This window comes from Protobothrops mucrosquamatus, unplaced genomic scaffold (genome assembly GCF_001527695.2).
Source record: "Protobothrops mucrosquamatus isolate PMUCROS unplaced genomic scaffold, P.Mucros_1.0 scaffold3274, whole genome shotgun sequence".
NCBI lineage: Eukaryota > Metazoa > Chordata > Lepidosauria > Squamata > Viperidae > Protobothrops > Protobothrops mucrosquamatus.
In genome coordinates, this window is record NW_015389266.1 from 13761 (window position 1) to 25624 (window position 11864).

Consider the following 11864-nt stretch of genomic DNA (forward strand, 5'->3'; position numbering starts at 1 on the left):
AGAACAAGGAAAGGAGAATGTAGGGAGAAAGAGGTTATTAAACCAAGGAAAGACCAAACAGCCTCATTTCCACAGTGGGCTAAATTTGGTTAGTTGCCATCTCTGCCATTTTGTGTGCATCACTTGGGATGTTGGTTAATTTATGATCCTCTGGGCAGTGTAAATCCAGGAAATAAATTAAAGGGTAGCTCTTGACTTACAACCATCCATTTAGCAATCATTCAAAGTTACAACAGCACTGAAAAAGGTCAGTCCTCACACTTACGACCTTCGCAGCATCCTTGGGGGTCAGGTGATAAAAATTTGGGCCCTTGGCAACCAACATGTACTGATGAAGTTATAAGATCCTGGGGTCCTGTGATTTTGAGAGTTTCCCAGCCAGCTTTGGACAAGCAAAATCAATGCAGGAAGCTGGATTTGCTTAACAATCATAGCAGACAAGGTTGTAAAATTGGGTTCAATTCGCTTAACAGCCATCTTGCTTAGTGATGGAAATTGTGATCCCTGTTGTGGTCATCAGTTCCAGGTTTACGTGAACTGGGCTAAGCACGATGTGTGAATTTCTTCTTGGTGATCAGAGGTTAGCTGAACCCTTTCGGTAAACAGTTTGACTCGTGACAAAAGCCAGCAGAGAGGGAAAAAGACTGAAGTTCACCGGTAAGCTCCAGTGTTTGTTTTCTTTGGGGAATGCTTATGAATCAGGGCTCACAAAATGATAAAAAATTCTGCAATTTTAAAATCAAGCAGTCTCAAGGCAGGCCACTCCTAAAAGGTAGCACTATCCTATTAACAAAATGAAAGGCCATTTAAATAGCTGGGCTTTTATAGGTGATAGTGTGATGCCAGCGAGTGCAAAAAAAGGACGGTTAAAAAGCAGGGCATGTCTTTGGAAAACCCCAAATAACATGAAATTAGTGTGAGATTTTGGTCCTCTCCATCACAGAACTAAACTTTTTTCTGACCACAGTGACTTTCTGATCGTTTACCCTCCAAAATATGGAATGTAAGATTTAACTGAAAATTATTTATAAAAAAGCAGAATGCCCAAAACACTGTTTGGTATCAAAAAAACTAATCAAGGCTGGATTCCTTTCCTTTCCTTTCTCATTCCTTTCTCTCTCCCTCCTTCCTTCCTACCTTCCTCTCCTCCTTTCTTTCTCTCTGCTTTACTTCACACACCAAATGAGTAGACAACTTGAAGCCAGCTTGTTTAACTTATCAATTCCACCAGAAGTTCTGTCCAAGAGCAGCCATTAAGTTCCAATCAAAGCTAAGGCAGCACAACCTAGTGGTGTCAGACCCCAGAATCAAAAGGGGCTTCTAAAAGAGAGGCAGTAATGTGTATTGGTTAGTGGAGAATCCACGTTCAGCCAGGGAGATGACTTTGAATTAGCTCCTTTGTCATAGAGTAGACCAACCTACCTTGCAGAGTCCCGGGGCTTGGAGGAGGGGGGGGGATAAGAGGCCAAGTTATGCCTGCCCCCTTGAACTATTTTATGAAAGGTGGGGTTTTCATCTCATAAATATAAGTGGATGCATTCAGTGCCCCAAAAGCATTCCCCCCCTCAAATCCACTGGCATTCAGACACAAACACACACCCCATGCCAGCTCATAATTATTGTGCATGAATGCACATTTCCTTTGCAGTCCATGCACATTCTTTTCAACATCAAAAGAACGAGAGAAATTAAAGGCACTAGTCCTGCCATACACACACACACACACCCCACACACACACACCCCACACACACACTGCCAAGGAGAAGGGGGAAAAATGAGTGGAAGAAAGATTTAGTTTAACTCTGGGCACCAAGACCAGCATTGCCTCCTCTAACTTAAGTCCATCTTTACGCCCAGGGACCCACAGCCCATAAACCCACCACGCCAGCCACGAGGCCAATCTTGACTTGAATTCCAGGCCCTCCAAAACTCTCTAGAGTAAGTTTGCGTTTATACAGGTCGTCCTTGAGTTACGACTCCGATTGAGCCCAAACTTTATGTTGCTAAGTGAAACCTTTGTTAAGTGAGTTTGCCCCATGTTATGACTTTTCTTGCCACAGTGGTTAAGTTGATGTTAACTTAGTAACATCTGGATTCCCCATTGACTTTGAAGGTCAGAAGGTCACAAAAGGAGGGGTCACGTGACCCCCCCCACTGTGACCGTCATAAATATAAACCACTTGCCCAAACGTCTGAATTTTGATCACGTGACCCTGGGGATGCTGCAACCGTCGTAAGTATGAAAAATGGTCATAAGTCGCTTTTTTCAGTGCCGTTGTAATTTTAAACGGTCACTAAATGAACTATTGTAAATTGAAGACTACCTGTAATTAAAAACACACAAAATGGAGCAGCTCAGAAATAACCCTCAGAATAGGCAAGGTGAATGGAGAACTGTTTTCTGTCTCCAGCAGTTAAAGACTGCTGAAACGCAAAGACTTTTCTGTTAGGTTAGGAGAAATCACAGCTACAGTAAAGTCTGCCACAGTCCTATCCTATCAAACAGGTTTTCTACCTGTGCCCATGGAGGCTATCCTCGGATGTTTTGAAGAGGTCGCTTGTTTTTTCCCACCTGCACCTCGACACAAAACGGTAGCACTGAAGAGGACCTCAAGAGACTTAGATGCTATCTGAGAAAGTACATCTTCTTTCAGAGAATTTCCCCCCCTCCCAAAATTAAAAGGTCACGAGATCATGCTTTGATGGAAGAAAACAAGCCAAGCAGAGCAAGCAACAGGTTAACTGATTTGCTTTGGCTAAATTGGTGTTCAATTTACCTATACTGCTAAAAACCAAAACCAAAAACTAGGCAAGATTGTCGCCGTTTCTCCAAAGCACCAAAAGGCAGGACAAGAAACAACCGATGGAAGCTTATAAAGGGGAGATCCAGCGTAGAACTAAGGATAAATTTCCGGATGGTTAGAACAATTAATCAATGGATCGACTTGTCTCCCGGAGTTCTGGGTGCTCCCTCCCTGGAGGATTTTAAGAAGAAATTGGACAGTCACTTGTCCCAACTCGTATAAAGTCTCCCTGCTTGAGCAGGAGGATGGACTTGAAGACCTCCAGGGTCCCTTCCAGCCCTTTTATTCGATGTTCTATGTTCATTTTTAAACCACATCTTTTGTATAAAGAGCCACATTTAAATAGGTTATTTAATTTCTTGTTATAGGATCAGAAACAAAAGGAATATTTTTCAAGGAAAATACATGTCTCTTTTATTTGGCTGTTCACTCATTAAACATTCCCCTTCCTGAAGAACAGAAGACCCAAACTGTCGTCCAGTTTACGTTCTTAGTTAAAACCAAAAAAAACTGCATTTGTCCATTTAATTAAGTGAAGGTCAATTTACTTTTGAGTGATAGCTCTATGATCTTGGTGACAGATCTAAGATTGGGCTGAACGCGACTCAGGAAAGCTATGACAGTTCCTCCCCTCCCCTATCTCTTTCAGTTTGTAGATGTTTCTCTTTCTTTCTTTCTTTCTTTCTTTCTTTCTTTCTTTCTTTCTTTCTTTCTCTTTCTTTCTTTCTTTCTTTCTTTCTTTCTTTTTCTTTCTTTCTTTCTTTTTCTTTCTTTCCACTTGTCTACCTTCCTTCCTTCCTTCTCTACCTCCCATCCCAGCCTGCCTGCAAGGGATGGGGGCTTCTAAGCTTTAAGATAAGACATTTTTAAAAGAAGCAGGAAAATAAAGAAGGATGACTGGAAGAACCCGAGATTGTGAAGTATCTATTTGTATTGCTATTGTCCAACGTTAGGCTACTTTAAAATAGCTGGCTAGATGCATCTTTTAAATAAACAAACGAATGAATGAATGAAATAGCCCTAAAGAAAGTAGGGAACGTGTCAGATTTGGAATAAGCTTACCTCAAAGTAAGAAGGGAAGAGGGAAGCACTGAGGTTCTGGGGTGAGGTCAGAGCAGCAGCTTAAAGGGAGATATGCCAGAATTAGTCCTGGACCTGAAGGCAGAATTCACAGAGCTATTTGGGGACAGTTCCTCACAGCCTATCCTACCTTGCAGGCTTGTCGTTGCTGGGATAAAAACAAGCGTAGGTCAAAGAGCATACCAAAGGTAGAACTTATTTATTTGATTTTTTTATCCCACCTTTATTACTGAATCAGTAAAGCAGCAAACCTACTTAAAACTCCCTCTTCTGCCTGTTTTCCCCACAACAACAACTCTGTGAGGTGAGTTGGGCTGAGGGAGAGAGGGGGGCACTGGCCCAAAGCACCTTCAGAGGTGCCGAGACGCCCCAAATCTCCCTAGAGCGCAGATGGTCTTTTCTTTCTGGTTAGTGACCGCAATAACCTTATTTTATTTGGGTGTTTTATTTCTCTCTTTCTTCCTACCAGAAAACCGAGATCCACCGAGAATTAACCTGGATTCGTGACCCCAAAACTGTGGCTGTTCCTCAGCTCCTCCACCACCACCACCCCGACTTCCTGGGGGCCGAGAATTCCCTTCCCCCCCCTCAGGAGCAGCACGATGAAGGGGCCAAGCTCCTTCTCCGGTGGGGTAGAATTAAACGCTCTGATTCCAAGTCGTTTGGAAGATGGGGCCTGGGGGTGGGGATGGGGGGGCACGGGAGAGAGGGAGAAACTTCCCTGGAGTTAGCTTTGATTTGGCTGAGATTTGGAAAGAAAGAAAGAAAGAAAGAAAGAAAGAAAGAAAGAAAGAAAGAAAGAAAGAAAGAAAGAGAAAGAAAGAAAGAAAGAAAGAAAGAAAGGGAAAGCAAAGGGAAAGGAAAGAAGAAAGGAAGGAAGGAAGGAAGGAAGGAAAGAAAGAAGAAAGGAAGGAAGGAAAGAAGAAAGGAAGGAAGGAAGGAAAGGAAAGGAAAGGAAAGGAAAGGAAAGGAAAGGAAAGGAAAGGAAAGGAAAGACCTATTTAAGAACCGAGTCCCGCGTCTCTGGCCGAAAGTCAAACCGCCCGCAGGAATTGCTTACGAGGCGGTTCGCAAACCGGCAAGGATCCGAAGTGAAATCGGTTTTGACCAGGGATGGTTCCGAGGACCTTCCTGGGCGAGTTTTCTGGAACTAAAGAGCCTGCGCTTCGGTCCGTCCGTCAGTCTGCCCGTCCGCCTGGCCTTTTTCTCTTTCTCCCAATTCTTTGCTAATTTCTCCCCCCCCCCCCCCCCCGCGTAAAAAAAAAAAACCCAACCCTGGCTAGCTTGAGCCTTGTTCCCCGGGCAGGGCTTGGGAGTCGAGCTCCGAATTCCTTTCCCAAACCCCAGCTTAATTCACCCTTCGAAACAAAGCATGGTTAAAGGGATCAATTAAACCTTTACAATCCCGAGGCCCGTAGACGGAGGAGTGGCAGATATATATATATTGTTTTGAAAGACTAACTTCTCCCCAGATTCGGAGCGGCTCTGGATCCCGCGTCCTTCCAGCTTCCCGGCATAGCGGATTATGGACCCTCCCGGCTGGGCCTTATTGGCAGAGAAGTCCCCCAACCGGGACAGGTCTCCCCAGCCGCGGCTGCCGCGCGGAAGGCGAGGTTTCCAATCCACGCGCGACAGGGGTTCCCCACGGAGGTTGGAAGCGGCTGCCTACCGCTTCTCCTTCACTCTAAGCCCGCCACAGGCCCAGATTCCCTTCTCGGGAAGCCAGAGACCCCTTCCCTAAATCTCGGCGGCGTCATCTGGCCTTGCTCTGTCGAGATTAAACTTTTATATGTTTCACGGAGGTCCCTAAAACCGAATTAAGTCCCTAGAGAGGAAGCGGCTCGTTTGAGATTCAGAACGGCAGCCTAGATTAGAAGGTCCGGTTTAAATATTTCGGTGGGCCCGGCCTAAGCCTAACCTAAAACTCTGAAAAGTCCACTGACACCCAACCAGCCATCCCACCCATCCACCCGCGAATCCGAAAACAGAGATTTTCTTCCCCGCATACAGGATCTAGTCTGCAATGCCCCCAAACTGCAGCTTTCCAGACTGGAGAGTAGGAATTGTCAGGAAATGGCAAAAATTGACACAAGATGCGCTTTTGTTTCAAAGGAGAAATAAACAGCACGGGTTTATTATTCTTATTTGTCCAAAGGAATGAATACAACAATTGAAGACCACATAAAATCAAAGCGATGTGAGGAAAGGCTCAAAAAAAAAAAAAAAAAAGGAAACGGGACTCTATTTTACAAGAAAAATAAAATAAAGCTCACCTCTGTTTTTTCTTTCCCCACTTTTTTTTTTAAAAAAAGTATTTGGTTTGCCCACCCTCCTCTTTTTATTATTCCACTTTTGGGGGGCAGGAAATATTCAACAAGGAAGGGAAAAATAAATTATTCATATAAAAAAGACTAACTTTAAAAAGAAGGGGATTTTTTTTTTAAAATGCAAGTTTGTACATAAAACTAAAGAAATAAGAAGAAAAGTATAATTCATTTGGCAGCTGTGGGGGAGGGGGGCTGAGAGACGAATAATCCAGTGACCTCAACTTTAAATATTATATTAACGGCCCTGCACGGAAGCCCAATTCAAAAACCACACGTATTTACAACATTATAAATGGAATCATCCCCTCATTAACACAAAACCGACCATACCGAGACATATTATACATTTATATTTATATAGCGTATCCATTATTATTTTCTCCTTTTCAAAATTGTATGAGCTGTCCTCGTGGAATGGGCGATTTTACGTTGCCCCCTCATCGCCAACATACTGAATATCCATTTTGACTCATCTATTATTATTGCCGTTAGTATTTCTGTTCGAGAAAACCCCCCAGCCCAGGTCACGCTGTCCTTTTTCGTTTCTAGCGTTGGCTGTTTTATTTTCTTTTGCTTCCCCCCCCCTCTCCCACGACTGGAAAGATGAGTTGAAAAAAAAAATATCGAATTTTCGGGTCCTTTATTGACTTTGGACGGGAAAGGGGAGGGGGCGATTTTTCTTCCTTTTCTTTCTTTCTTTCTTTTTTTTGTCCTTTCTTTCTTTCTTTTTGCCCAAGTCTGTAAATCTGTTTTTTTTAAAAAACAAAACAACCAAAAAAAACCCCACCAAAACCCAAAACCACCAGAGTCAATTTGGTTGGCATTCCCCAACTACGTTTTAAAAACACAGAGGCCCGATTTTCCTTCTAGTCCGCCTGCTGCGTCGGGGGGCCGGGGGCCCCCCTTTCCCGGGTCTCCTCTGCCCCTCTGTCCCTCTGTCTGTCTGCTTAAACCCGGAGTCAGCTCAGTATTTAGCGCAGTCGTAGGAATAAGGGGCGGAGTGGCGGTAAATGGAGGGCGGAGCCCGGTAGGAGAGCTCGCAGGTGGAGTTGGGGCTCACCTGTTGCTCGTTCAGCGCCGTCGAGGTCTCTAAGCCCAGCCGGTGAGTGTTGAACATTTCCCGCACGTTGGGGAAGCTCTGCTGCTGGGCGCCGAAGGCGTGGCTGGGCAGCGGCTGGTTGATCTCCGACGCGTGGTTCAGGTACCAGGAGGCGGCTGCGGCGGCGGCGGCGGCGGCGGCGGCGGCGGCTTGCCCCGGGGCCTGGTGGTGCGGGAGGGGATGATGGTGGTGGTGATGCACGGGCTGGTGGTGGTGGTGGCTAGGAGGTAGGGAGGTCTCCGGCTGCTGCTGCTGCTGCTGTTGCTGCTGGCCCCCTGGCGCCAGGTTCAGGCCGGCCAGGGGCGAGGGGGCGCCGTTGGCCACTTGCGGCGGGGGCTCGGACAGCGAAGCCGCGGCCTCTTCCAGCGCCCCGGCGCCGCAGAGATGCGCGTTGCGCTCGCCCGTGTAGAGGCTCATGGCGCGCATGCTGCATTGGTAGCTGCCCCCCCCGGCCTCGCCCAAGCCCCCCTGGCTGCAGGCCTGGCTGTAGAGGGACGAGGCGGGCGCCGGGCCGTAGCCCAGAGGCAAGGAGGAGGAGGAGGAGGAGGAGGCGCAGAGGCCAGGCGGCGCCCTGCCCACGGGGCTCAAGTCGTCGCCGGGCGAAGTCCGCAGAGTCATGATGTTCTCCACGCTGAAGCCCGGCAACCCGTTGGCGGCGGCGTGGTGGTGCGGGTGGGCGTGGGGCTGGTGGGGCTCGCCGGGCAAGGAGCCCTCGGTGGAGAGCGAGCGCGTGGAGGCCACGCTGCGCGGGCTGTCCTGCAGGGCGCTGCCGCTCGCCGGGCTCAGCGTCTCCACCTTGGTGATGACGGGCAGCTCGGGCGAGGAGGCCTCGCTCTTGATGACCACCTTCTTCTCGGACGGGGCCAGGGCCGAGGCCGGGACGGGCGCCGAGGCCGGCGGCGGCGGCTCCTTGCCCAGCTCGGCGGCGGCCTTGACCGGCTCCTTGAGGTGTTTCTCCCGCAGGGTCTCCTCCTTGTCTTTGGAGACGTCTTTCTTCTTGAAGCGTCTCCGGCGGCGCAGGAAGGAGCCGTTCTCGAACATGTTGTAGGAATCGGGGTCCAGCGTCCAGTAGCTGCCCTTGCCGGGCTTCTTGTCGTCGCGCGGCACCTTGACGAAGCACTCGTTGAGCGAGAGGTTGTGGCGGATGGAGTTCTGCCAGCCCTGCTTGTTCTCCCGGTAGAAGGGGAAGCGCTCCATGATGAACTGGTAGATGCCGTTCAGGGTGATCTTCTTCTCCGGCGCGTTCTGGATGGCCATGGTGATCAGCGCGATGTAGCTGTAGGGCGGCTTCACCAGGTCCTTCGGAGCCTGGACCGGCTGGTGGCCCGGGTAGGGCCCGTAGGAGCGTCCCAGGCCGGCCGCGTACTGGTCCGGGTGGCCGGCGTAGACCCCCAGCGAGCTGGCCATGCCCCCATAGGTGCCCGCCGTCCGGTAGTAATTCTGCTCGCTCAAATAGGGTACCACTCCCAGAGCGTTGGGATCCGAGACGGAGTAGCGAGCCTGCATGGTCGTCCCAGCTCCGGGAGGGCGAGGAGGCCTCCCGCCGCCGCCCTCCCCCAAAAAGTAAGGGCGCGGGCCCGCCCAGGAAAGCCGGCCCCCGTGACAAGGGGGCGCCCTGCTCCGGAGACCCCCGAGCCTTTCCACAGACTCCTCTCCTCGGCTCTGGGTTAAGAGGCCCGCCGAGCTGAGCCCGCTTGCTTCATATTCAGACCTTCTGCAAAAGGGTCGGAAAGCTCCGGTCTCTGCTCCTCGGCCGCTCGCTCGCCTCCTCCCACCCTCCCCCCGTCGTCAAAGTGCAGGAGGAGGGCGAATGTGTTCCTGGAGAAAATGATGGAGGGAATGAGGGGGGGGGCGGTTGTAAATAGAAACCCCGGCAGGTCCGAAAGATCTAATCTGCTCGCGCTGCCGTCAAGACGAGGGGGGGGGAGAGAGAAGGCAAAATTCTTGCAGAAAAATCAAAATCAAATAGCAGACCCAGAAGGAGGACCGAGGCAGACGCGGCGCTTGGCTGGGCCGGCTGGGCTTTTCTCTGTCCCCGACACGCTTTGCCTCGGCCGTCCCCGTCCCCTTCCGGGCGAAAAGTGAAGCGTGTCAACAAAAACAAGCAAGCGGCTCCGAATCAAAATAAACGGGGGCGCGCGCCTCTCCGGAGCCTGGGCAGCGCCCCGCGCGAAGCCGAGTCCCGCATCCAGGGGCCGGGAAAAAAGTTTTCCAAAGTTCTCTTGGGCCGGGCCAGTTTTGACTCCTCGCTGGCCCCTCCCTCCGCCGCCGTCCAATGACAGCCGGCTCGGGGTCCGGCTCGGCCAATGGGCGAGGCGGAGGAAGGCGCCGTGAGGACACCGGGATTCCGGGGAGCACCCCGGGGTTAGGCGCTGGGCTGGGGAGGCCTCGCCGGACCCCTCGGGGCTCTTAACGGGGGAGACAGAGGCGAAGGACGGGCGAGAAGGCAGCGCTGGCTGAGTCCGTCCTTTGGGGAGGGGGGGGTCGAGGGGCGACCCTTCCCCCTCCCTGCCCCAAAGTGTCACCCTTCTTAAACCATCATCATCATCACCCTCCTTAACCACCGTAACGATTAACCTCCCCGATCCTGGATGGAATCTCTCAGCCGCTCAGCGCGAGGCGGAGGGGAATCCGCAGAATTTCAGAAGAGACCTTGGACTGTCACTGGCCTGAAATGGGATAGGTTCTCCTGCTTGAGCGGGGCGGGGGGGGGCTGGACTAGAAGACCTCTAAGGTCCCTTCCAGCTCTATTCTATTCTATTCCTGCGTCCGGCCATCCGAGTTCTGGCAGCGCGAAGCTTTTCCTAAAAGAGAAAAGAAAGCGCTGGTTGTTGTATTTTGTGTGTGTGTGTGTGTGTTTTTGAAGCAGGTTCGGTTTCAAAGGCCAGCCCGCCGGTTCTCCATCCGGACCCCGACCCTCCTCCACAGGCAGCCCCGGTTCTGAAAGGTGCGGGAGAGAAGCGAGCGGCCAGGGCCGCCTCCCCCCCCCCCGGGGGGAACCTCGCTCCCCCGCATCAGCTCATTGGGGTGAAGAATTCCGAAGAAGCTTATTTAGCACTTCGGTTCTAAACTCAATTAACACCTCCGTCCTAAAGACCTGGAATTAAGGGACTGGGGGGGGGGCTCCTCCGAAAAGGAGGAGTTTTGCGCAAAGGATCGCGCCTGGAATGAAATGCGCTGATTTTTCTTCCCAAGCAGGCAAACGGGCTTAATTAAGCCTTGCACAGATAACGGGGCTGAATATTATTCTGCTAAATTTGGCCTGCATCTCCTCCTCATCGCCTTTTTCCCCACCTTCCTTCCCCCGCTCCCCCCCCAGGGGGGCCCTCCACCCCTTGATTGTTCCATTAGAGAGTCTCAGGGCCGGATAATTAACCCGATGTGATTTTTGTGCCTTTTTCGAGTTGGCGAGAATTCCGTTCGTTTGGGTAGCAAACAGGGAATCGGTGGTAGGGAAAAGCCACGGCTGAAAGTGTTTTATCATCTCTTGCGCGTCCCCCCTTTTTTAAAAAAAGGGTGAAATAAGGAGAAATTGAACCAAATTTTTTGGGGGAGGGGAACGTATTCCAAACTCTCTCCTATATTTTTGCAAACTTTTTTTTTTTTCCCCCAGAACTTTTCCTGACTCTTTTAGCAACGCGCTTAGCTCGGCAGGACGTTTCCTAAGCAGCTAGGTAGATTTGGAAGGAATTGCGTCTGTGATTGTGTGGACTTTTCTCGCACGGATTGTGTCCCACTGCAAAATTTTCAAAGGACGAAAAAATGAAACGGGTGGAGGCGATGCCCGCTTGTTTTCTGAGGGGTTTCCCAATTTTAGAAGCGGTGGTTTTAATCCATTAAGCACAAGCTTCTAAAATGAAAACAAATTTAAAATGGTCTATACCCTATGCCTTTTTAAAAACGTATTTATTTATAATAAAAGGAAGGGTTTTTTTTTTTTTACTCAGGAGTTCAGAGTCGTTTATATTTGGGGAAGTGAAGCTGGGAAACTACAGCGCTTCAGTATGAAAGTTACAAAGAAGAAAAAAACCAGCTTCGGAAAATCTGACTTCTTTTGAGGAAGAACTCAGAGGAATATTTGTATTTTCAAATGCAGGAAACTTGAGGGCCAATTATTTAAACTAAAAGGAAGCTTGCTAAAATGATTGGAAAATCCCTTTACAAAATCGAAATCCCTTTTTCGATTTTTCTCCCGTGATTTTTTTTCCGGGGGGGGGGGAGAGAAGGAGGCGTCTTTCTGTGAGAAGACAGAGCAAAGAGATGAAAAAAGTTAAATAAATTAGTAATGTTAAATTAAATCGAGAAAAGGTTACATTTGCAATGTTCTTAAAAGCTTTCCTTTGTTCTGCTTTACTTGATGATAAGGATTAATCCAGCCTTCCAATGTCTAATTAAATATTGGTCAAAAATATGAATGAAATAATTGGGAAATGAACTAGAAAGGACAGGCAGAAATGAGGGGGGGAGGATCTAATTATGCATGAATCGTTATCATAATCACGTCCTGTAAAAGACCTTATAGAATTTTTCAAAGGGGAAAGTAAGTTTTCTTC

At 49.3% G+C, this 11864-nt stretch overlaps 1 protein-coding gene across 1 annotated transcript; it reads right to left on the minus strand.

Annotated features, from left to right (window-relative positions):
- Positions 1-7176: 7176 nt before the first annotated feature.
- FOXC2 (forkhead box C2) lies at positions 7177-8817 on the minus strand. The gene has a single exon (XM_015826747.1). The coding sequence runs from the start codon at positions 8815-8817 to the stop codon at positions 7177-7179; it is 1641 nt and encodes a 546-aa protein (XP_015682233.1).
- Positions 8818-11864: the final 3047 nt, after the last annotated feature.